At 45.6% G+C, this 26,723-nt stretch overlaps 1 protein-coding gene across 4 annotated transcripts in view; it reads left to right on the top strand.

Moving 5' to 3' along the window:
* LOC8042237 (tudor domain-containing protein 5) overlaps positions 1–26,723 on the top strand; it is a 67,952-nt gene that overhangs the window by 10,923 nt on the left and 30,306 nt on the right. For 2 of the 4 annotated variants that reach the window (XM_040206028.2, XM_040206029.2), the window contains exons 3-11: positions 4,499–4,583; positions 4,977–5,018; positions 5,296–5,536; positions 7,993–8,049; positions 9,272–9,465; positions 10,456–10,616; positions 11,421–11,677; positions 17,736–17,891; positions 17,952–18,013. In XM_040206028.2, the coding sequence (XP_040061962.1) occupies positions 4,499–4,583; positions 4,977–5,018; positions 5,296–5,536; positions 7,993–8,049; positions 9,272–9,465; positions 10,456–10,616; positions 11,421–11,677; positions 17,736–17,891; positions 17,952–18,013 (1,255 nt within the window). Of the gene's footprint in view, positions 1–4,498; positions 4,584–4,976; positions 5,019–5,295; positions 5,537–7,992; positions 8,050–9,271; positions 9,466–10,455; positions 10,617–11,420; positions 11,678–17,735; positions 18,014–26,723 lie in introns of all 4 variants that reach the window. The other 2 variants (XM_040499353.1, XM_040499354.1) reach the window with 1 other exon arrangement.

Raw genomic sequence — 26,723 nt, forward strand, 5'->3', positions numbered from 1 at the left:
AGCGTGTCCCCTTCTTTTTATAGATACCACGGAAACGGCTGTCGTGCTGACAACCTGCTGCGCTTCGTATCGGCGTATGGGACCAGTCGCATGCTATCACTGTAGTGCAACATATCTAATTGAATTTCGCTCAGCTACAATGTGTCCTTGGCTATTGCGGTGATCAGAGGCGCTGATTCAGAAAATATGTCCGTGGCATCGGCGCCATCAGCGCAGTAAAACCCTGTGGTAAAGCCTACCGGCACACCGCCAACTCGCTGCTAACGCTCCCATTCTCCTACTGCCGAGATAACTTCCTGTTCCGGTGACAGCGTATGCACGACCATCAAAATTACGCCGCGGCTTGTTTTGCAATGAGTTGGAGAGGAAGAAAAACTCAATATTTCATGAATTTTTCGTGTAGAAGTTAGGAAACCAAAACAAAAACGGATGCCTTTTCGGCGTTCAGTGAACATTGAAGGTGAATGTAAAAGTTATTTGGCAAAAGTAAAAAGGTAATTTCATGGTCTCTTTAACGCTAATAATGGGGATGAAGTAGCAGAGCTTCAGAACATGTGGCGTCAATTTGAACGTTTTCAACTAGACATGTTTTCTGAAAGTGCACAAGAAACTGAGCTTAAAGCAGCAAGTAAATTTCAAAAAAGTGTTTTTAATAATTTTGAATTGTAGCAATACGATATAGCCGAAATCAACCTGCTACTTTACTGGTCTGGCATCTTGTTTCGACGTCAAATGTTGTATAAACATAATGGTGGGCAGTTGGAACTTGTTTCGCCCAGCATCTGGACCAGCCAGAAAGCCGTTGCGATTGTCCGTGAGAAATAATGGTCTATGATTCATCAGGCTCGTCTTAGTCAAGCCACTGCTTGACTAAGACGAGCTTTTTTTTTGCCGTTCGCATTCGATCGGGCGGCATCGCTTCTGAGGGGACCCTCGTGGAGGCTGCATTTGCGATCCGCCGACATATGAACCCACATGCCACTTTGAAACAGAATGACATGAAAGGTTTTATTTCCTAGCAATGTGTGAACTGTTTGTGAACACTAGAAGCCAGCATTCGCGTCGGACTGCTCGGACCCACTTCCGTCGCAGAAACTTCTCGGTCGGAAACCGATAAGATGTCACTCTGCTGCATTTCTTCGTGGTGTTATTGCACCCCACAGCCAATCACCAGCTCTGCCCACCCTCCATCGCATGCTGCAAACAGCCTAAATCGGACGCAATTCGTAAAACCACAGACGCTCCCTGTCACTACAACATACAATGCCGTGGGCCAGGGTGCGTCGTCTGCTCTTGGATACAGCATTTTACGTCACGAAGAAATTAATATTTCTATTAAATATTTCGTAGACGTATTCATGGGTGGACATTTAGTACTCTGTGAAAATTTTATAAAAATCAATGACCAACAATATTTCGCCGATGACTGATTCAAAAGATAAAAGCGACTTTCTGCAAGTTTCAGTCAAGAGATGGCTGATGCTTAACAGAGTTTGCAAATACATTGGCAGATGTCATTCTTGTGTTAAAATTTGTTTAACTTTTTTTTTAAAGTTTAATGTGACACTAGCTTATTGCAGATAAGCTTGGCCCTTTCGACAATGTATACTTTGGATTCTGAGAAGCATGTCTCGGCTGCAGGGGCCAGAAAACTTGCCAGAGGTTCTCTAACTACACCTTGGATAAAATGAAGTTTTATACTGTAAAGAACGCTGTACATACTGGCCTAATATATATTTCAAAACATGCCACTATGCCTTTTTGTTTTTTTTATATTTTAAGGGGGGACACTGGCTAGAGGTCAAACTTTTGAACTACTGAGGTGATTAGAATGAAGTTTGCAGGGGAGATTTAACTTCAGACGTAGGTGTACTGTGCAAACTTTCAGCTCTCTAGGTGTAATTTACATACCTGCATAAGGTGATGTGTCACTCTTTGTTAAGAAAAATCTATGATATGCAAATGAAGCTATTAAGCACCATTTTGACTGAATAGTTTAAATAACTTAAATGTAAATATTTCAGGAAGAGTTATTACCTCAAAAAATAAAAAGCATTTTCTGCCCTGTGTCAATTTTTGAAAACTTAGTTTTTTATCACTGAGGACTTCAATTTAAAACAAAATAAAGTAGATAGCCCGATTCCCCAGTAAATTTCAGTTCAGAAACATCTTGATTGTGGTGTCAGAATACTTTTACCTTCGAACAAAAGATTCTTTCATATGAAATATGCAGCAAAAAGTGGAACTGAGAAAAAAAGCATTCAAACATTGAACTCCTTACTTTGTTACTGCGTCACAATGTGTTGAAAATATTTTATATCTACGTAACTATTTGGCGTATGGTTATCAAATTTGGTGTAAGGGTGTATAATTAGTTTCTAAAACCGATAACCTCAAAACTGAAAAATGAATTTTTTCAAAAATATTTGAAATTTAGGCCCATGTCCCCCCTTAAAGGGGTACTCCGCCGATTTTTGAGCTACCTCAACTAACTATATTTTCTGACTCCCCGGCCTTTACCCTTTCTGGTATGCTATTTAGTATCGTGAAATTCATAATAGTTATTGTGAAATCGGCAAATGAAAATGATGCAAAAACAAACATTCAAATATAGCCGCCCTTTTCAGGGCCGTGACGTCAGTGGAAGGTAAGCTTGCCAGTCGGGCGAGCAGTCTGAAAAATAGAATATGCCAATCATTTGTTCCGTGCTGGAGCGCGGGGACTGGAGCGAGCTTCGAAAGCATTCATTTGACACCATGAAACTGCTTCGAATCAGTTGGGAACAAATTCTACAGTCCAAAGAGTGAACCCGGCACTTCCACTGACGTCACTTTTTTGTTGTTGCCAGTAGAGACTTTCAGTCTGAAAAACACGGTGAGGACCAAAATTGTAAATTCAATAACTTCGTGAAAAAAAAATTATTTTTACCTAATATTTGGTATACTATTTCAGCGATGTTGTTTGGCGAGTTTAGCAAAATTTCAAGCAAATCGGGGACCATGAAGAAATCGGCGGAGTACCCCTTTAAAGGGGCCCTGCAATTATATTTAAGCGTCTACCTTTTATGCGGTTTCCACGTCTCTTGGGGTTCGGGCAAGCCAGCGGGCACGGAAAGAGTAGCTAAATATCAGTGCGCCATATTTTAGCCGGACGACACGGAAACCTCCTCCACCGACGAGGGCGACCCACGGTACCAAGAGCGTGCAAAATGTGACGTCTTTGGTCCTGGGCTTACTACTGATCAGAGCCACGAAAAACTTCTTTTTGGTCGAAATACAAAATATAAGTGGTGCGAACCGTTTCAATTATTTATAAAAGTAATTTTTGTTCACTATTATAGATTAAAAAAAGAAAGAGATGCAGTTTATAAAGTACGGAAACAAGAAATGACCTGTCAACATACCCGCTACCAAGCGGTGGAAAAGGCGGCGCATACTAGAAAGGAGTAGTGGGATAAGGCGCCGACACGGAAAAATCACGTATGTACGCGGTGGCGCTGCAGTCGTATGGACAGGAGGATCCGACCGGCTCCGAGTGTTCCGAAGGCCTTCCTCGAGAGGCTTTGTCTTGCGGTTTGGCCGTTTCGCGGTATGGCAGCGCGAAGTGCGCTCCCATTCTGAACTGATCTTTACCCCGTGTTTGCTGTCGTTTCTGGCCAATGAAGTGTCATGCCAAATTAGTGTTTAATCGCGCAGCAAACGCAATGAAAGCTGCTTTGGTTGCCCGCTGCATACAGCCTATCCAGAATATGCTTTAGTGGCGCCCTCTGGCGCCGTCGACACGGAGTGCGGCGGCCGTGAGTGCTCGATGAGCTCACTATTCCTCCTCTAGTTCACGGCCACCCAAGCCAGGACCTACGACGTCATGAAGGAGGTTATTTTTTGCTTGTTTTTGTAATTCTAAATTGCCTATAACTTTTAAAATAAAGCGAATTTCGCGAAAAGAAAAGTTTCACTAAGTTACTACGTTCAGTGCGCTCAGGTTCGGTGCAAATTAAAAAACAGTAAAAAGTCCTTGCAGGGCCCCTTTAAGGCGATAAAACTTTGTGATTGGAAGTAAATTGGTCATTGGCTGCATACGTTGGTGATACATTCGTGTCATAATATTTTTTTATGGTTCTTCCTTCACAAAAGTTGCAAAAGTGAATCACCCTGTTGTTAATAAGTTATTAATAAAATTTATGTTCTTCTGACAAATGAGCAAAACATAATTTGTTTTCAGAGCTACCTGCTAAAACTCAAAGCTATTGCTGGCATTCTAAATGGAATACACGCGGGCTAGGGAAAAAATATAGTCCTCTCAAAGCATAGTGCACATTATTGTTGTAAAACAGGAATCAAATAATCACTCGTGGCCCACTGAGGCACCTAAAGAAGGTAAATTTAAAAAAAGTTTCTCGCCAAGAGCACTCTTTGAAGCAACCCTGGCATGCATTTGGAGCTGACCTTGCCTTAATCTTTTCCTTGTCCCTTACACATACAAACTTGACTCTCTACAGACAACATGGGAAATAGAAATCCACAACCGGCAAGCATGCTGCCGTTTCCCACCCCAGCGTTTCCCACACCTTCGATTGCCCAATGGTGAGTGTGTACCTCCCATACTTCTTGGACTACAGACGTATTTGAACCGGAAAGTGGCAGGGAGCATTGCCTGGACTAAACTCATGTCTTTGACTTCCATATTTAAGAATTTAGCAGATGCCCTGCCCCCAGTGCAAGCTTTGTGCCTTTGATAACGCTCCGTCGCACGCGCGGCCAGTGCCCGCCGGAATGCAACGTCGGGCACTAGGGCCAGAGCATCTGCTCAATTCTTAGCCAGTCGTCGGCTACGGTATAGCTTGTGCGAGCACAGAGGTGTCGGAGGCATGGTTTGGTGGACAGAGACACACTGTGCCTCCATTAGGAAATGTTGACTTCTGTACTTTGATGTGTACAAGCTGCTAAGTTATGTCTTGCTCTTTTCTGCCCCTATAGGTCCACAGCGCCTCCCAGTCAAGCATGTCAAACAGAGAATGTGTAAGTACCGGGAGTTTGTCCCCGTACTTCGTAATCTTCGTACTAAACGATTTATCCCGAGCAGAACCGAGACGCCAGTCGTGGCGTTACGAGTGGTCGGACTTCCTGTGCAGGTCCCGTCTTTGTATCAGAACCGTTTTCTGGATACTATTGTCATACCTTAGGTATCTTTTATGGAGATTGCTCTAACGACGGGTTTCCTAGCATATTTGAGGTCAACCAGTCGCCGAGTCAAAAGTTTCTACGCACACACCGATTCCGGAGAACCGCCATGCAGACCGAAGAACCCGGGCCCTCCCGAACTGCCCCTGACCGAGGACTGGACCCCCAAGAGGACCATGCCGGCCGTTCCCGCGGCCAGCAGGCCTCCCCCCGCCTGCGCAGACCTCAAGCTCCGGAGCATTGGCACCCGGAGCAGCAGTCTGAGCAGCAGCAGCAGTAGCAGCGTCATCGTCGGCGGAGCCACGGGGGGCGGGGACCTCCCCCTCAACCCCAAGGTGGTCAGCGGCTTCAAGAGGGTCAGTCAGCTCCTTCGGTCCTTTTTTTTTGGGGGGGGGGGGGGGGGGGGGGGAGGGGAAAGGAGGGGGGAGGGGGGAGGGGGGAGGGGAGGGGAGGGGGGGAGGGGGGAGGGGTTTGTTGGGAGCGGGTCTGGGGATTCGTTCGGAATCTATGAATGGCAGGTGCATTTTGTCCATGCGGTGTGAACGAGAACCGCCGCATAAGCTACCGTATTTACTCGAGTAATGGCCGCACTGGTTATGAAGAAAACCTGACGGTTTTCTTTTCCACGGAGCACGCGGTTTGCCAATCGCCACGATCGACAGCATGACTCCTGCGGTTTACAGGACAGAGATAATAACGTCTTCGCGCAAAGATACCATCTGTGAAAATTGCATTTATATGGAGAATCGTGCTTTCGATCAGGTTATTCGCTATGTTATTTATGCGCAACGCAATGATTGGCTGTATATGTGCATTGCGGGAAAGTAGAAGCAAGGGCCTTGCTCATAAATAGTGCGGCTATTACTCGAGCAAATACGGTAGGCTTCTGAGTAACGACCCTTCAGCCATCTTGGTTCTGGAAATTGTGGTTGCCAGTTATCTGAAGCTATATCTGAAATTGCAGGAAACGCTTTGTCATTCTCGAAAAGCGTTAAGACAATCCGATACCGTATCTAGAGCTAACGAAGCCACATTTTCGGATGTAACTATCGCCAGTTGTGCCCGTTCTGCACTTGGCACCAAAATGGTGGCGCCTATACACCTTTGCAAGTGGGATCCCGGCTTAACCTCGAACCGCGCGCCAAGGTGAGGCGGACCTACTCTCCAGTCAGGACGTTCGCTGGTTGTCGTACAATGTTGCCAAGCGTCTCTCGCCGAAGCATACACCACTGAGCGCAGAAAGAAATTGAAAAAATAACTACAAAACGTACACGTGTCGTCTTCGACCGCGAAAGAGCATGGATAATTAAATAAAATGCCTAAACTAGTAACAAATCGAAAAATTTCAAAAATATCTAAAGTCTCAAGGCGCTCTTCAGAATGCGCCACAAGTCGCATGGCCTTTGCATCAACGATGGCTGCGCTCGCGGCAGCTCTGGCTTCCACAACATGCAGGAACAGAGGCTGCGATCGTTATAGAGTCAGCTCCAGCCCTTAAAAATGCCCCGCCCTACAATATGTGATGCTACGATTCTGTGTGGATACCTCCTCCTGCGTTCCGAGACAGTAAGTGTGCCTCTAACGTTAGCCATCGGCGATGCAGCAAACGGCACCATCTTGTCATCGCGCACCCCAGCATGGCGGAAACGGTACGGGGCGCCAGCATCGCTCAAAATGGCAGCGCACAGGAGCCTTTCTTGCAAACGTGTATAAGGTAATCGGAACGGTGTACTGTTACTCGTGGTTCTAGCATGAACGTTGTAATGAATTCTGCTTGCAACCGTACAATCCTTGCAAATGCTTCGTATTGACTATCTTAACTAACGAGAATTTATTGCAAGTACAGGCCATTATAATACATTACCCATTGGCCAGTTAGATGTGGTTTCTTTTTATCCATTACTTAGGATGGTGAATGTTGGACCTCTAAGGGTGCATTCCTGCCTGGGCTGGAATCGCAAGCATACAGTGAACTTGCTCATTCTCATCGTTAGATAGGCATACGAATTTTTGGGGTCTTCTAAGTTTTTGTGCGAAGTTTGTTCCGATAGCTCAGTTGTTCCTGAATGGTGCTCCGCATGTCCGCTGGGGTCTGTAAAGCCATTCCTGCTGTCCGCAAAGCCTCCCCTCCCCCCTTCTCCTCATTTAAAAAAAAAAAAAAAAGTTTTTTAGTTGACTTTGTCTAGGTGGTGCATGCTACTGCCCGTTATAAAGAGTACAGCCATTACCATCTATCCATCCATCCATTCATTCTTTCACTTGATGCTTCTCACTTCTGTCTATAAGAGTAAAGGATGCCCTTCTCACTTCTGTCGAGAACAGTAAAGGATGCCCTTCTCACACTGCAATTGGTTGTCTTTTTTTGTACCCCCCCCCCCCCCTCCCCCTTCTCCTTCCCGTTTCCCTGCTGGCATGGGATCCCCCATCACTTTGGCGAGTCCCCTAGGGGTCTCCGACACATCCATGTTTGAGAACCACTGCTGTAACAGTTCCAAAAGAAAAAAGAAAATATGATGTCAACTGATTCTTGCAGAAACTGCATTCACAAACACTTTGTGAGTGCAGTTCAGCAACCAATAAAAATACTATGTCCTAATAGGCATTTTTAGCAGCCCCCATGTCAGTTTCTCAAACGAGCAAATCCAAATCTTCCTCTGGCGCCATTGCTCTTTATAGCAGGTTTGCAGTGTCGCTGTAAAACTGCCACGCACTTTCGTTTGCCAGTTTTTAAATTTCCTGCCACTTGCACAAACGCTAGAGATTTGCTGCTCCAAGCTCTCCGGAGACTGACCAGTCACGGGCTAAATTACAGATGTTCTCCAACCATCCCGACGGAATTTGGCTGAAGGACTTCGCAGAGGTGTACGAGGTGGGTACTGCTTTGGTCGCGGTTGTCTCGGTTCACGTTGCTGCAGTGGTGGCAGCGGCGACAGATGCGTGCGCCGTGCATGCCTCCGTCGTCGTCGGCTAGATGGCATAAGCTGCCACTCGACACGTACGCTCATTTGCGAGCGTGGCGTGACGTTGCCGGTTTTACCCCGCAAATATTTAGCCAGAACAATGGGGTTGGGCGTTGTTTTTTTGTTTTTTATTCTGGATTTTACGCTGTGTACTATTGCATTCAATACCAAAGTCGTGGTTCGAATTAGGAACGGAATGCGGAGTTGAGGTCCCATGCTTTGAACTCTTGGGACTGCAGACGCAGAAAAAGGCCGTATCGGGTGTTTCGGGTCACATTGATCGTTTTGGTACGCCCCTCTGGAGAATGCACGGGTAGCTTGTCGGCAGGAAATACATAACTAAGGCTTTCGTTAACCCCGGGCAGGAACCAAATATTTAGGACATTGCCTCTTGGAACGTCTGTGAGATGATATGATGCTGCTTCCTGGTGGTGCCCAGGCTCTACCAACACCACCTAGAATAATCGAAGCCTGTGCACTAGAATTCTGACATCATTGCAGCGAGATTGAGCGAAGACACCGATTAGATGCCGGTGTCGCATTGGCGTTCGGCCGGTCCTTGTGTCCATTCGACGCGTCGGAAGAACGCTCGGCATCCGGATTGGGTCCGATTGCCGAGCTGGCGCCATCCGTCCGCAATGATTGTCCGCGGAGAAAGAGGAGGATGTTTGCGGGCATCGATTAATCTATCCAGTGTTGGCTTCACTCGGTCCTGTTTCCCACTACTTTGCCTTGGCCTAGGTATGGTGCCTTGAACGCGTCCCCCGACTGGTGTGTCTTCCGCATCCAAAAAGTGGTCCCTCGTTTTTTGCCTCATGATATCGCAGAAGTGTCATGCTATCGATCTCCAGCTCGACAGTCCACGAAAGCTTCGGCAGGCAGGACTTGGGACGCCTCGACAACAGCGACGCTCTCATTTGCTTGCGCTTTTTGCCCAAACTTTTGCAACCAATTACCAGGACCGCGTAAATCGTTGGAATAACGCTTCGACTTTTGCGGCATCATTTGTTTTCACTTCGGGACCCCTTACAATGCACGGGCTAAATAGGGCGCTAAACGAACCAGTCCTGAGACGCGTTCAGGGCACTGTAGCTTGTTGACCGTCAGCCCCCCCCCCGACCACCATTGCAGAGCGAGACCGGCCAGGAGCTGCGGGTGGGCGAGCTGGGCTTCAGCACGCTGCTGCAGCTGCTGGAGAACTGCGCGGGCACGCTGGAGGTGAAGCGCCCCGTGCAGGGTGGAGACTTCATGGTATGCCAGGTGGACCGACAGAGGCAGCCCATCCTCGAGCCCAGGGTGCTGTCCACCCTGGAGAGCGCGCTCAGGTGGGCACCGCTCTGACAGTCCGCCCCCCGCCCGTTTCTTTTGTTGGGTATTGTTGGGGCTCACTGTTTTCCGGTTTATTTTTCTTCAAATTCAGGGGGGGTGCTTTATTTTTTCTCGCAGATTCGGTTGGATCGGCCGCTTAGGGATGCAGCGGTTAGATATCCTCAATACCAGACGTCAACTTTCTCGTACTACTTTGCGAGGCTAGCGTAGGTTCCGCAGTGCTCCATCACTGTTGGATTAACTTGCGTAAGCGCGGGGCCTTGTTCGGTGTTTCCTTCACCCGAGGGCAAGTGAGAATGAGACGCTTGATGGTGCCATGTGCTCTCGTAGCAGCACGGGCCTGAAGCACAAAGGAGTTGATGCCGAGTACGGATAGCGAGACCATAGTGTTCGATTTGTCATGTTATCTGTCCGAGGCCTTCACGGGGCACAAATTGGGCACAAGTGCTGCTTCAGCATTTGGCTGAACCTCTTGCCCTTGCTGATTGAACACAAATGGCAGCCTACCATTGACGCGGCACACTCATCCAATCTGTGACCCATGCCGGGATCTGGTAGATGACGTAGAAAACTAACACTGCAATCTCGGTATCCATAGTGCGTTCCACTTTGCGACTTACCACGATGGATGCAACGATTTACCAGAGCCAATCCGCAGCTCTGAGTGTGTCGCGCGACGTCGCGCTCCCACTGTCGGTCCGCCCGAACAGCCTTTTAGGTAGACATGGAGGTAAGAAGGGCACCCAAGGGTGATCAAAAGAGCCGTGGTTTTGACCATTGTAGGGGGCATGTCCCTCCACACTTCCGGCTCCATTTCTGGTGGCGTCACGTTGCCTCCAAAAGCTTCCTACCTTCATGGAGCTAGAAATTCGCTCCGGCGGCTCGTAGCGTTCATCGTGGTCCATCGTAAGGCGAGGTGGAGTGCGGGAGGTGCGGATCGTACGCAATCAATCAATGATCATGAGCGCCCGTTTGCGGGGCGGCAGGGCGAGCGACTCCCGGGGCCTGTCGCTGGACGAGCTCCTCCAGGCCTACCAGGATCTGTCGGGGGTGCCCCTGAGCCCCTCGGACCACGGCTTTACCAGGCAGGCCTTCGTGCTCTTCCTCACGGGGCAGCTGCCCGTCGTGTACGAGCCCCTCGGCAAAGGTGGGTTCTCTCGAGCCATCGGTTTTGAACGTGTAGAGCATTTGTGGGGCTGGCTCTTTGCACCCTCGCGTCTGTGGGACAAGCCGTAAGATACCGAAAGTCCACCCATTTCACGTGAGCGCCCACCCCCAAATTTCGTGACATTCGAAAAAATATGCGCAGTACAAATATGTGTAAAACTGATAACCTAACAAGTGCCCATCCCCCACTTTTTTGGGACGATCTTGAAGTTTTGAGTGAGCCCTTACTCGGTACTTCACGATAGCCTCGACGGGGACGTTGTCCCAATGACTTTGCGACGCTTGCTCGACGTTGAGTATTGCAAGGTTTGACGCAACGACGTCATACGAACGAGGCGATGACAACGCTGTGCTCGTGCAGCATCGCGATGTGGCACGGTCGTGTCACGTCACTCTGACGTTATCGTGCGGTCGGGTGACCACGTGCTACCCCGATGGTCGTGTGACACCCCGACGGCGGATGACTAACGTCGCGAAGTATGTTTAAATACTACGCTGATGGGGCGCCCCTGGGATGTAGCAAGGAGAGGGACAGCTTTTCGCCGAGCGATCCCATCGTGCTTAAAGGTGACGCTGGAGAACTCCATTGACTCTACACCGTTCCGAGGAAGTGGTTCTGGTAGAGGCCATCTGGAGCGTCTGTTCGTGTGGCACGGACCTCGCTCGTGTTCTTTTGTTGGTTGCCGGCATTCAGTCTTTCATAGCCTTTTCAAATTCAAAATTCTCTTGGGCTTCTTTTCAACTTTTAATGACCGAGGCTTGGCCGCTCCTTGTGCGAACGCAGGCCAGTTTGTGCTGAAGTGGAGCGACATTGGGCGGGAGGACGGCGGCTCGGTTGAGGCGCCTCCCGTGGCCCGTGCCCCTGTCGCGAGCCCACCCCTGCTGGCCTACGGGCCCTTCCGGGTACAGGAGGGCCTCGTGGACCGGGAGTACTGCCCCGTGTACGTGTCCCAGGTCTTCAGCATCCACAACTTCTACGTGCAGCTCAAGGGCAACGACACCTCCCTCCAGCTGGAGGTGCTCATGAACGAGCTTGAGACGGTGGGTGAACACGGTCGTCCCTTCTTTCCTGCACTTCCTGTCGCGTCTGCAAAAAGTTGTTCGAGGACACAAAGAAAGAAACGGTCTCATCGAAGAAAGTCTTGCACGGGGCCTATATTTTTTTTTATCTCGACGGCATTACAGGCACAGTTTTCAGACTCACTGGTCTGGAAACTTCGATTTCGTTTCCACAAGCAGCACTGATTATGTGAAAGTCAAAAAAGAAATGCTAAAAGTTTTAAAGATAATTTAATTTTGATCGTTTCTTTCAAAGCAGATCTAGCACCCTTCACGAGGCATTTTGATTATTCCAAAATAATATGCAACCTAGATTTTAAGTTTAAACAGCTTTTCCAATCGTCCATTATTTTACGACAGGTTTGTGGGGTTTTATGAAGTAATAGATGCATCCAGCAACTTTTTCCCCTGCCGTGTCCATTTATTTGGTTCTCCGATCAATCCGATTGGTTGATCTCTAGCACCGGTGGTGCACCTGGTGCTTCAATTTGTCCCTAGAAAAAATTTTCCCACGGCACGGCGTACAGATTTGGACCAGGTAATCATCCGAATGACGGCGCTTTCTCAAAACAGTTGAGCCGGACGTCATTGCTTCGGTTTAGGCAACCTTTCGGGTTTTGGATAAGGTGGAGAGAACGCCACTCTCCATTTCACTTGACGATGGACCGCAGCGAATGCTACGAGCCATATCAGCTGCACCCGTCGCGAAGGTCACATGACACGCACACGTCGTTGGGTTGTCTTCAGTGACTTGTGGCGCACTCTGCTGTCCGTTGTAAGGTGAAATGGACTATAGCTTGGTGTGAAACATCTATCTTGGGAGAGTGTTCGTCTGAAAATGCAATGGGGTGACCATTGAGTGCTCTCTTCTGTTCCCAGGAAAAGCACAATGCCTGTCTAACCCTTCGACGGTGGTCTCCGCCGTAAAATGTAAGGCAGTGCAGAAGCGCTCAACGTATAACCGCCACCACACATGTGCGGCAGCGATGATACATTGGAAAGTTGCCGCTTATACGCAAAACTGCGTGCACCCTATGAGGTGTTGCTGTCTGTTATGTCTTCGAGGAACTATGTTTGTTTTATTCACACCGTGTTTCGTTTTGTTGGGGCTATTTATTGTTTCAAAATTCGACACTCAAGTGATATGCTGGAGGAGAGCTGCTTCGCGTGCGCGTGTTGCTTCTGTGGTAGTGGCATTTGGAGCACTGGCTCTTTCAATTTAGACTGCAACGCTTGTCGAAATTGAAATCAGAGGACGAGAACTCGTGATTCAATGCTTACGTTTTGTCAAGTGCCTCCAGTTCGGAGTTTGAGACCACCAGAACGTTGATTGGAAGCGGACACGCAAAAATAAAACCAATTGGGGGAAAGTAGGCGACTTTTTGCCCTCTATATTAATGTGAAAGCAATCACTAACCCATGGAGCGGAGCCGGCGGCGTTTGGAGCTGCGAAAGAACGTGATTTCTCCCATTGGCTGAGCGAAACAACTCCTAGATAGCCATTGGCGGCCGCTTCACGAGAGCGCGTGTTTGGCCGCTGCTCTCATGTTAGGCATTGCCGAAGGGGGGAGGGGGGGGGGGGAAGGGGGGGGGGGGGAAGGGGGGGGGGGGGGCTGCGGCCATTTCTGCTTTTCTTGGTGCCATGGAATATGGCGGCACCTGAGGCATCTATATCGTCGGCGGTCACAACCTGGGCAGTGGCAAAACGTGGCCGTCCACGCTGGTACACCGCAGACGATCTAAGGGAGGGGAAGAACGACATTCTTGGTTTTGCATTGACAACTCATAAAAAGTGCTCAGGTGTCCTCGGAATTTTTTTCTTTCTCTATAGTTTCTCAATCTGGACAGCTTGCAAGCTGTGTACATGCTCCCAACAGGTAAAAAAAATATTGATACTGAACATGCTGTTGTTGCTACACTGATTTTGGACGAAATGCACTAGCATTTAGTGCAGGAGTTCCGACTCTGCGAAGAATGAAGATACCAACCTCGCAACAGTTTGCATAGTGTCGCGCTTGGAGAGTCGTTCCGTTCTGCCGGGCTTCAGTTGTTTCGAATGCAGCCACCACAGCTTCCCTCGATCGCTACCCGCGGTCCGCGTATCGTTGTCTTCGAAGAGCCAACCTTTCCTCCCAGGTGTCAGCACCTTGGCTTTTACGTTGTCGTGTATGTTGGGCCACGGTTGCCTGACACCCTCCTCTCCCGCTCCCACAGTGCAGCCATGGGAACGTGCCAGAAGACTCACATGGGCAAAATACATTCAAATATGTATCGAAATACAAATACAAAATACTTCGTCAAAATGTATTTAATTACAAATCTAATTACATTTCCAAAAAAGTATTTAAATACAAGATACAAATACAACCAAATGTATTTGGTCTCCTCCAAATACTTTTCCAAATACATTCCTCAAAATGTGCATCAGCGACTTCAGGGCACCTGCAACTGGTTTCTGGGTATCTCATTTTAATTTTGCATCGCACACTCGGGAGTTAGTGTGTGAGGCTCTAGCAACATAACAGAAACATAATCACAAAAAATGTAATCAGCTTGGACGTAATAGGTGAAAAAAGTACAGAGCTTTAAGCAGCTTTTTTTCTTTTTTTTCGATTACATTTTGGTATAGACCAACAAAGAACCGAGACGACCAAGACGCGCAGCACTAGCTAGATAATTTTTTATTGTTGCAACTCGCACCGGTTACGAAAATATGGACGACCCGCGCATTTAGAATGGCAAAAATATGGATGGAAATCAGGCTGGAAAGCATCACAAGTTTTCATAGTCACGTATTTAGCCAGTCTGCCTATGAACGTCAATTTCGTCACTATTCTTGCCCTGGACTAGCGCCGTAATCACAAAGTCACTAAACGCTTGTGCTTGATTGAGAGACACTGCATTCGGTGCAGCACGTAGCTTTCTTCCAGCTCTGGACAGTGACAATAAATTTGAGGGATGTATTTTCGCCCACAAAATTGTATTTAATTACAATTATATTTGAAATACCCACGTTTTAGTATTTAAATACACACGTCAAATACATTACCCAATTTGTAATTAAGTGCAAATGCAAAATACACAAAGTATTTGAAATACGTATTTCAAATACTTGTATTTGAAATACTGCCCATCCCTGTAAGGGGGAAAGAGAATGTGACGAGCGAACGAACGGGAGCGAAATAGCACGAGACGGAAACCGCGCATCATCCTCGCGAAACCGGTCCGTTCTGAAAATAAATGCCAACAGATTTAAAATGCTGTGCATCGACCTGTTCTTAATGCTATCCTTTTCTATGAAAAAAATAAAAGAGACGACTGTGGTACGTCTTTTGAAAAGAAATCTCAACCACAAAATAGTTAAATATAGGGGTGTGGTTGAGCCACAACCTGTACGATAGTGAATATTAGAGAATTTGAAAATTTTGAGTGCGAATAAAATGTGATTCAAATATATATTTTTTATATTAACATCATGTATTTAATTGAATAATGGTTTCTTTCTAAATATTTGCCTGCGGTCGCCTTCCGTCAATTCTGGCTGGGTGTGCACGCTCGAGGCTCGAGAGACTACGAAGCATCCTCGAAGGCCGTGCTGTAGGCAGAACAACTGGAGGACCTCCCTCTCAGTTAATATAATAAATGACAGGATGAGAAAGACATTGTCTCTTTTAGATGCCCTGTCTCCAGCACGCTTTTGTTGCCTTCCGTCATATTCTGGCCGGGCGTGCACGCTCGATGCTCGCGAAACTATGAAGCGTCCTCGAAGGCAGTAAGCCCGTGCTGTAGGTGCAACAACTGGAGGACCTTCCTGTCGGTTAATTAAAACGTTCTGAGGACACCTAAGCACTTCCTATGAGTTGTGAATGAGAAAGCATTAACATCCAATTGAACGCCGCTGAGTGCTCCTTTGAGTTTTGCGCTGCGAGTAATGTTCCTCGGCGCCGAGAGCAGCAGAAGCGGCCGGATTGGCCTGCAGGGAGTGCGGTCGTGTGCCGCGCTGACCGCCCTGGCTCACTGGTGACTGCAGCGCAGCTGGGTGAGGCAGCGGCAGGAGTGCAGTGTTTGGCGCGGCGCGTGCTGAAATATCGCATTTTCTCATCTCATCATCATCATCGCCCTAGCTGCGGGTACTGGTTGATGACAGACCTCAAAGCCTAATGTTAGGCCTTATGTCAGGCCAGCGCACACCCACGTCCCCCCCCCCCACACAACAAAACGGCTGCGCGTACCGGTCGTGGCATTAGACCTCAAAGCATAACGAAAGACCTACTGTTCTGCAGTGTTCCCGTCCACCTTCAAGGCTGCTCGCACTGGTTTAGGGGCAAAGCTCCTTAGGGTCTAGCCTTGTCCGTCCGGCGTCCATGCTCACATCGATTGCCATCCCATCTGTCTTCTTAAAAAAAGAAAAAATGCTTGAGCAGTCGACGGGATTCGAACCTGTGCGTGGAGACCCCAGTGGATTTCTAGTCCATTGCCTTAACCGCTCGGCCATGACTGCGGGACGAGTAGGGGGCTCTGAGATGTGGCAGTAACTCAAGAGCTGGGGATGTCATGGATGAAACAGGATGAGTAGGGGGCTCTGGAGATGTGGTAGTAACTCAAGAGTTGGGGATGTCATGGATGAAGCCAGTCAAGCTAGCTTCTGTTAGCTTTTTGGTCTGGTGTCCTCGGCATAATGTTGCTGAAATAAAGTTCGAAGTTCAAACGTTGCATGTAGCCGCTCAACGTCTATACAGGAGAGGGCGCTGCGGTCAAATGCGTATATAATCGTGTTAAACTTCGCATGCATTGGCTCAACGTTTATAGACGAGAGGGCGCTGCGGTTAAATGCTCAAATGCGTATATAACCACGTTCCATACCACACATTCTCTTTCTGACATGGATGAAAACGAACGAAAACCTCGGCATGCTGCGGCTCAGCGTCTACGCACCACCAGTGCTTTGCCCCAATCAACATCATTCACCACGTGTAGATGCGGTCTTTTTTTTTTACTCTATTGCTTTTACTGATTTACCGCTTATATTGAATGTTTTTGCCATCCCTTTGACTTTGTTATAAAGAGGGATTACTGTATATTCTTCAGCTGCTACGATTACACCAATGTCATTCTCTCTGAAAGCCAGCAACAGAGCGATATGCTTTCGAGATTACACGAACGGAATAAATGTTGATGAACGCTAACCCTAACCCATTCGGTGAAATATCCCAACCCAGGGAAAATTCACACGCCTCGGACACAGCCACACATGCACATGCACAGAAGAATGTGCATCAGTGCTCACTTTAACACGAGCACACAGATGTACGCAAAACAAGAAACTTGTGACATTCGGGGCCGCGAACGCTCAAAAAGTATTGGTGTCAATGAAGGAATCGGACACGGAGCACAAACGTTTCTGCTGTTTTGATGTCGCCCTACGACACGACTGCTCGGGTGGACGGGTCTTTTTCTAGGGTCTGCTGGTTCACTATCGCGACCAGTGTGTCGCAGCCAAGAATGACGCTTTGCAGGAAAAACAAACTCTCGGCATGGAGACTGCTAAGACCGCGCCAACACCAACCTGCAGCGCCATATTTGTTGGAGGATTGCACAATCATGTGTAATCTACCGTCATGCAATGCCCACGAACCGGAAACGAATGCCCTGGTCGGAGGGTGCCGGCTCCTCACTCCCGCCGTGTTGCACGGTCCGAAGCTGTGCAAGAGCCTCACTTGCAAACGTCTATAGGTATTAATCTTTTTCGTTGCCGAATCAGCGAACGGTTCTTAAAATTGCTAGACTGGGCGAAACCGCCCACATTTCTGATGTGGATGTTCATAGTCCAATGCTGTTAGCGCAAACAAGCGATCACCGGTTTTTTTCCCCCTTTTCTTTGAGAATCCGAAAGCTTGCATCGAAACTATTAATGTGGTGAACAGTGCTCATTTGGGGCACTAAGCTAAGCGGTAAAGTTTGCCGTCTTCGAACACACTTTCGAGGTGTAACACAGTAAAGCACTGATCTACACATTCATACTAAGGGCATTCATGCGCAGGTGTACGAAGGCCACAGCTCGGACACTCAGGTGGTGGACGAGCGGCATATCAGGCCGGGGTTTCCCTGTGCTGCCCCGTACACTTACAGCGACGGCAGCTCCGACTGGCACAGGGGCATGGTGGTGTCGGTGGGACAGGACCCTCTCTCCTGCAAGGTGGTTTCCCCGCAATCGGTCGTTCCAACAGAGTGGGCAAGGCTTGTCATCTCTTTGCAGGTTTTGTACGTGGACTACGGAACTATGGCCGAGGTGAAAAAGACCATGCTGCGCACCTTGAAGTAAGCTTTATTCTGTTATAGACTCTGAAACAGGCTTCCTAAGCTGAGCATGCAAATATACCACTGCTTACTATTAAAAAAATTGCGCTATGGCTTTGATGCCATAGCGTAACCAACGTTATTCGCGACTACAATTTATTATAGGTGGCATCACTCATTTTACAAAATGGTGGTTATAGCGAGAGTTGGAGATGCATGCCGGTATTCAAGTTACTGAGCCTGTCTAGGGTGCTGGCTTCACTGAGCGACTCAAGTTATTCCTGCTTATACGAGGAAGCTAGGGTGTGATGAGCACAGGTCACCTCTTTATCCTGAAAACAAAAATGGTGTTGAGCACAATATTTATGCCAGGAGGCACGTTTTAGTTCTGGAACGAGACCAAAACTAACCCTATTTTGGATTTAATTTTTCGGTATAGGTGTTTACTTCAAATTCTTTCACAACTCTCTCAGCATAATTATTGAGTTGAAGAAGTTGTTTGCGGAAACTTTATTTTGCGACATGTGTCCGATCTGGGCACCTCAAAATATTTTGGAAAGTGTCCCTCAATGGCGACGATTTTAATTAATATTTTTAAATGGCGTTTCTAGGCTTCTTGGGAACCTAGCACACTGCCCAATTTTCTATAGACATTTGTGACACATAATTTTTGTGCCTACGAAAGAACTGAAGAAACCGAAACTGAACTATCTCCATTCTTATTTCTGTGCCTCTGAAAACAAAGGTGACGTAGGGAGCGACGACAAGTATAGATAGTCGATGTCGGTAGCATTTAGGAGATTGAGACTTTGGTTACCGCGGTTGTTTCGTCGGACCTGTCAACATGGACAACAATGCCGCTTTTGCGAGTGAGTTTGGGCGCTTTGCAGAATCCTACGTGTTCCCAAAGTAAACACGACACCGACATCTGAAACCAAAACCAAACGTCTCCCGCGTGTTGCACGCTGTGCCCCTTTTTTATTTATTTTGTTTGCCCATAGTTGCTCGTTGCCCGTTTCACGACCAGCGTAGCAAAGAGAAAAATAATTATGCTGTTTTATTTACGGTTTAGTAATTATTTCCGGTCCGATTTATACTTGTCATGGCTATTCAAGTGGAAATTGGAACAGTGTTCATAAAAGTTGCGAACCAAAACGTGACCGAGGGCACGTCTCTCGTTTCGACCAATCGCTGACGCGTCTCTTGTGACGTCGCGCTTCTAGGCCCCGCCATGTCACACGAACTCCGCTTTTCCTGTCCTCTCTTACAACTTTTAGGGCGGCGCCGCAATCGATCCCGGTACGATTATTACCGCTTCTGTTTAATTGATTTGCACGGCACACAAGCGCCGATTTTGGCTGAAATTTGGGCAACATTGCCTGAGGTGTGCCTGGAACCCAGTTCAATCGCCAAAAATATATCCGAAATTGCCTTCAGTGTTCCTTTAAAGACAGGGTCGTTCATACTCCTTAGATGTGATATAGAATACTGTACTTGTTGAAAAAATTGGCGCTGATATTTGTGTGTTGTTGCTGCCTTTCCTTTCTCTGATAATTGTCCTGCGAAATAATGAACTGCGGGCCTTTTAATGGGTTTTTGGGTATTTACATAATTCATTGCTTTAACATTATTCTCAGCACAGAGGTACAAGAATCAATCCAAATTTTACAAAATATTGCCACAAGTGATGAGTTTAGAATATGTTTGCAAAACATATAAATTAAGAAACGCTGTTCTCACTACAAATACCCAAAGACGGAATCTGAGTCAGACAGCAGAAGTGTGCATGTTTTTTAAGGGGGGACACTACCTTGAATTGCACTTTTTTTTCCAAAAATATTCATATTCAGAACTGCAGAGTTTTGCAATGTATGGATAACAAGGAACACTCTCACAAAGTCTTGTCAATGTTGACTGACAATGTCAAAAATAATTATTCTTTATATGTTGGTGAGGTGTGCTACACTGCGTAGCACTCATCATCCACAAGTGAAAATGACTGAAATCAATCTCAGTATATCAGAAGAAGTTTGAGGAAGACATCACGTACACTGTTGGAAAGAATTTCTGACATTTAACATGCAAAAAGAAATTTGTGATATGTTATCTCGAAACTTCAAGGGCATTTATCTCAGCTTCACTTTTTAGTGTCAAATAGCAGTTCAGGGAAGCTATCATTTCATAATCAAATTATGCGTGCTGATATATTTTGGTTATTCTATATTTCAATTTTCTGGAGAACACGACTGTGAACTTACTTTCTGCATTTTTATGCTCTTTTGTTTTTGTTATGAAAAGTTTTTATTTCTTTTAATCAAATGTATATAAAAAAAATCTTTTCCATATTTTTTTGTTAATAAATTTTATAATTTTTGAAATTTCTTTTCATAGTTGTCTGAAGCAAGTATTCTGCTGTATGTTCCAGCAAAAAAACTGGCCATTTTCATTTCCCTTTCTAAAAAACAATGGCTTTCCTCAGCAGATACACTTTTTTATTATGAACTTTTGTGTAACTCATCGTGGGATAAATTTATAGGGTTGAAAATTTCCACAGCATCCTTGTCCAGTGCTATGAGTACACCCTGCAAATTTCATACAAATAATACAAACGGTTCAAAAGTTAAAGCAATGCGTGATCCATCAGATCCAGTGTTTGCAGTTGACTGTAATTCAAACTCTAGGAAGCCATAAATTTTGTTTGAATTATCAGAAATTTGTCTAAATATGATGCAAGATAAAAATATGATTTGCCATATGAATGGCTACGCGTGCAAAGCTGATTTTTGATGATTTCCTCTACATAGGCCTTCTGATAATACGCCGGTATGCCACACATGAAACATTTTTTAAATGTATGACGTAAGTTTATTTATCCCTCAGAAATGTTGTTTAATGTGGACTGTTTAGACAGCATATGACAGCTCAAAACAAAATTATGTTTGTTCATCAGGGCAAGAAGTCTAATGTCAACTATTAATCAGTGGACACGATAGTAATGAAAACGGGCACCGCGCAGCAGTTTCTATAACAACTTGCGCGGACTCTGTGACATGGACCTATGCCATGCCGCCACGTCTTAGTGTCAGCGCAAATTGCTATGTCAATTTCCGCGTAGTGTCTGTTTTCATAGCTCATGAATGCCCTGCTTCAGAGCCATATATGTAAAGAGTTTGACCATTTATTGGGAAGTGCAGGATGCAAATGAGGAGACTCCTTTGGCCGAAAGCATGCTGGGCGTGTTCCAGGGCGTCTTCAGAAATTCGAATGCGGCCGACCAGAAACCGGAAATAATACGCTGGTGGTGGTTGCAAGAATCAAAATTAATAGATGCGTTGGAGTAACTCTCGGTGATTGAAAATATTGTGGATCTGTTGTTTCAATCACGGTCATCCAAAATCATGGTGGAAGAGCGCGGCTAGCGGAACGGTCGACATAATTCGTACGCCAGGCGCCGAGGGCCGGGAATCTGCCGTCCGAGCAGTCGCACTCTGTTTGTGCAGAACAGAGCTGATTGGCGCATTCATTTCTTACATTCTTCTGCATGATCATGATCGAAACATCACGTGCACCATATTTTCAACCATGAAGAGTTACTACATTTAACTCTTACACGCTTATTAAAACCATATACCTATGATTAAAACTGTTTCTTGCTATCACCGCTAGGGGATCCTTTTTGTCTTTTGTTTGGCCAAGAGAGCATGTCAAGCTCTCTCTGTGCGCCTGGTGAACGCCCTGGCTCTGCTGGCAGCTCCCATTGACCAAACTCTCTCTATACATGGTTTTGCCCTGCTTGAGCCCCATTGAGTGCAAGTCTCACCAAGCACTGGTGTACTGCAGAGAAGCAACATCCGCAGAAGCAAGCTCCACAAGTGTTGCTTCTCTGCAGGGCACCAATGCTTGGAAAGAAGCGCACTTAAAGGGGCCGCGAGAATAAAAAGTATGAATTACACGAAATCACCGTTCGAATTAAGCAGCTTATGAATGCATTATAAAACGTAGCGGGACAACCAACATTTTGAGATCTGTTTGAATTATCGCAAGCCTGTCTATCTTGATAACAATGTCAGTTTTTTATATTCTTAAAAGAAAACAAAATGAGGTCTTTCTAGAAAGACTATTATGGTTAAATGGCATATTTTTGTGATCATGGCATTTATTGGGGGCCTACATTGCCACAATTTCTATTAATAATAATAATACAATTAAGATATTTTAATACATAGTTTTTCAGTTTTTCAAGCTCTAATATAATTTGTTGCTTATGGTCTAATTTGCAATGTACAAACAAGTATGGCAATCAAAGGTGTGCAAATCATCATCACTGGTGGCTATTGCAGCAGTTTTAATTAGCATGTTATAAAATAAAAATAGTCTAAAATCAATGAAAACATTCTAGCTAATCTGAGAAATCCATATAGAATTACTTTAGTTGTGGGTAAACCACATGGTGCTATCAAAGTCGCAACTTTCGACAATCTGCTAAACTTCCAAAGTCGCCACCAATTCTTGCAGACCAGATGCCCCCGCTAGCCCCCCAAAATAAACAAATTACGTATGTTTCTGTTTTTTACAAATCTTTTCAGAACATTTATTTTCTTTAATTCTTACACTCCATCATATTTCCCATCTCAGCCTTTCCAGATTGAAGGAAAGCCTACCTGCTTGTATGTCTGCTCACTGCAGCACGTTTCGTTGGCATTGGAAACCGGTGATACAGTGGCGAGTTTTAGTTTTGCCTATAGAGCAAACGCAAGCACTGTGTGGTTTCATTTGCGTTGCATGTTCCACACTGCTTGTGCGGGGAGCCCGGCATTGCAGTCTTTGATTGGAGCATGGCGACGACGCGCATGCCCAGCATGGAGTATGCAACTCTAATGAAAACGCGCAGTGCTTGTGTTTGCTTCTATACGCAATACTAGAACTCTAGTAAGGTACAATCCCATACTGGCTGCAGCATTACATTGGGATGGTGAAGAGTGTTGTTTGCATTCAGAAATGATGTTTAGCAAGCCATGATGCAAGCTGTTCCACCATGCCCGCTGAGCAGGAGAACTGGGGGGGGGCCCTCACTAGAGCGCTTACCCTTTCCACCGCATAATGGTGAGCGACAAGCTGGAGATGCAAATTGCACCGCGCGAACGGGGGGGATCGCTATCACCTCCACTTCCCTCCACTACATAGGAACGGTGGAAGCCTAGTAGGGTGCTGGATAGAATGTCTCAGCCTGGCAATGTTTTTTTTTTTTTTTTTTTTTACCTTGCTCATGAGCTGCTCAACAAATACTTTTCACTAATAATCAGCAGTAGTTGCGTTTATGCGAGGGAAGGGATTGAAATGCACAGATTGCTCAATGTGTTTGAGTCAAGCAATTAGATTCAGTAGGCGTACCAGTATGTGGTTGCAAAGTTAAAGGAGATGTACTTGAGACTATACTACTTGCACATTCTTTCTTGACTTCAACACGACATGTTGTGCCTCAATGCAATCTTCCTTTTTACCCCTTGGATAAGGGAAGAAAAGGGACTGTGTTAAGGTCATTGACCTCTCTGTTCACTCAAAGCTATACTAAGGCCTTGAGTGAACAGCTTAATGTGAGAATGCGATATACATAATATATTGTGTGGGCAGATGTATCCAGCCCACCTCAACTGCACTGCAAAAATAATTTTTGCATGCTAGAAACTGCTGTGATACATTTTTCCATTTTAGATATTGAAGCTAAATACTTGCCTCAAGCAGAAGTGGTGTATGAAATCCAAATTTCTGTGTATTGATTAGGAGTTGATCAGTTTCGATGTAAAACTGAAACAATGTTGCTCTGAGCCATGGGAGCATACGACTGGGCAATGTAGAAAATAATGCCCAATTCGGCACAATCTTTTTTTTTATTTATTTGAACATTTTGCAACCCCTCAATTGAGGTCTTTGCAGGAGTGGAATACACAGGTGAAAAACAGATGAGTAGTGTGAACAGTAAACGAGAACATATACAAAATAATGATTCACCAGTCACACATCAAACAAAATCAAGTTTCACGATTTCTAATATGATGTCATCGTACTGCAGCATACACGTAGATACATTAATACTGTTCCACACTTCAACCGTGCTCGGAAAGAAGGAATTTCTAAAGCAATATGAGACTGAAAGGGTACAATGTTTAAAAGATGGGATCGCCTAATGCACATGATGTCTGAAAAAGAAATGTATTTCATGCACTCAGTGCCACTATCTTCATTAACAATTCTGTGTAGCATTTTCAACTGCTCGACAGTTTGCCTAAAAGAGGTTGTCATAGTGGATGAAGCTGAAAAGTGTCCTCATATCTATTACAAATAAATTGGATTGCCTTGGCCTGAATAGAGTAGATAAGATTACCGTAAAGTTCCAAAAGTGCACCTACCCAAAATGAGATAAATGATGAAAAACATGGGGTGGGCTATCTTTGGGGATGCCAGAGCAAAACTTTATCAAAAATTAACGATAAACACCCTGGCACCAGCCTCAAACCACGTGACACGGGAGGTGATACCGCAGATTGCGGACAGCGCAAATTTGCATTTCACGGTGCGATAAACATGTGGGAATTTACTACGAACTCCTGTGTCAAGGGAAAGGATACTGCAGGTTGCAGACACAGTAGATTTCACGGTGCGTAGGGCCCGCAGAAACCCGCTAAGAACTCGCATCTCATAGGAACGAATACCGCAAATCGCGGACGCAGCAGATTCAAGTTTTATTATGCAACAAACACGCGGGAACCCGCTACAAACTCGCCTGTCACGGGAACCAATATCGCATGCGGAGATCGCGGACAAAAACATGGGTATCCACTACAAACTCGTATGTTACGGGAACAAATACCGCAGATTGCGGACGCAACAGATTCGCATTACACGCGGGAAAAACTCGCGTGTTACGGGAGCCATTATTGCGTGTGCAGATCGGGACAAACGCACGGGGACCCGATATGAACTCGCTTGTCAGACGTGCCGATACAGCAAATTGCACAGTTGATGCAATTTCCGTCTGACATTGTGCGACGTCTACAGGAATCGGGAAGTGGGCAATGTTTCGGAATTTTTATGTTACAGATATTTAGCCAGAAAAACGGCATGGGCGTTCTCTCGGAAGTTTACGGTAATGTCCTTTTTTGGATAAATGTCCCAAAGTACAGAACTGTACTCCAAAATTGGCCTAACAATTCTTGTAAAAGCAGTTAATTTGACCTCCTTTAAAGAAATTTTATCAAATGTTTAACATATCTTAATTTCCTGAGGGCGCAAGAGGAAATAAAGTCAATGTGCCAGTCCCATTTAAGGTTCGATGAAAAAATAATACACAAATATTTGTACTCATAAACCTCCCTTAAGACTAACTCATCAATGCCGTAGTTAAAACCCAAAAGCAATTTCTTATTCGTAAACTTCATGAACACAGTCTTTTCAAAGTTAATTTCCATTTGCCATTGTTAGCTTTAATTAAAGAAGTGCACAAAGGATTTACTAACTAACAGTTGCTCCTTAACCAAATTAACATCATTACTGTTGAGACCGGTTATAACGAAGACGGTTATAACGAAATAGTGGCTACAGCGGAGCGATTATGATTTCCCATTCCCTTTTACATTTCGTTAACCGAAGTTTGTTATAACAAAATAGCGGATATAGCAAAGTGATTTTCGATTCCCTTTGACTTCATTATAACCAGTCTCAACAATATACAGGACGGAGTCATGGGCATACAGACGAATTTTAACCAAAGTGCTTATTTCAATATTAATATATAGAAGAAATAAAACAAATCTTAACACCGATCCCTGCAGTATACCTGATCTGTCCGTAACTTCTTAATTAAGAAATAGCATTACCGAACGAAACAAACTGTGAACTGTTTTAGTGATTTAGTCAAGTAAAATGAAATTTTTATATATAACTTTCAACTTCACAAGTTGTTTGCAATGTGAAACTTTATTAAATGCCTTCAAGTAATCTATGAATATTGCATCAACCCGTCCGCTTTTATTCAAAGACAAAGCAATATCATGGGTGAACTTGAGGAGTTGCGTGGTGGTTGAAAAATGACGACGGAAACCGTTCTGTTGAGGGCAGATGATTGAGTTACTTTCAAGATATTCAGAAATATGACTGTAGACTATGTGTTTGAGGAGCTGACTAGGGGAAGAAGTCAATGAAATTTGTCTAACTGATAAGGCTCTGTTTGTTACCAGATTTAACAATAGGGACAATTCTGGCTCATTTCCAAAGTTCAGGTATGATCCCAGAAGAGAAACACTTCTCAAAGAATAAGGCTAGGTATCTTAAAGGGACACTGACAGGGTATTTATGCTCGCCGAGGTTTTTAGTTTTACGTGACATATGAGAGCTCAACTACCCAGAACAGAATTTGCGGCTCAAAATTCGGTTTCTTTCCGCCCGAAAACCGCCAATCAAGAACTGGCCGGTTCGAGTCTCGCTCACTCTCTTTTCCGCGGTCACGGGCCGTTTTCTAAGGTATCGATGCGACCACCAAATTTAATCAAGGTCGTGGATCACTGAAGGCACACACTCAATATTAAAAATAGAAAAAAAATATGAAACCCATTTTTTGTGGCTTCTAAAAAGCTGTAAATACGTTGATTGAAAAAAAAAAGTTCCACAGACAACCGGAAGCATTCTGTGCGTTCGTCGTTTCGCGTATCGTGGGACTCGCGGGGACGGCAATGGC

The sequence above is a fragment of the Ixodes scapularis genome, unplaced genomic scaffold (assembly GCF_016920785.2).
Source record: "Ixodes scapularis isolate PalLabHiFi unplaced genomic scaffold, ASM1692078v2 PGA_scaffold3__209_contigs__length_174095766, whole genome shotgun sequence".
In the NCBI taxonomy this organism is placed as follows: Eukaryota; Metazoa; Arthropoda; class Arachnida; order Ixodida; family Ixodidae; genus Ixodes; species Ixodes scapularis.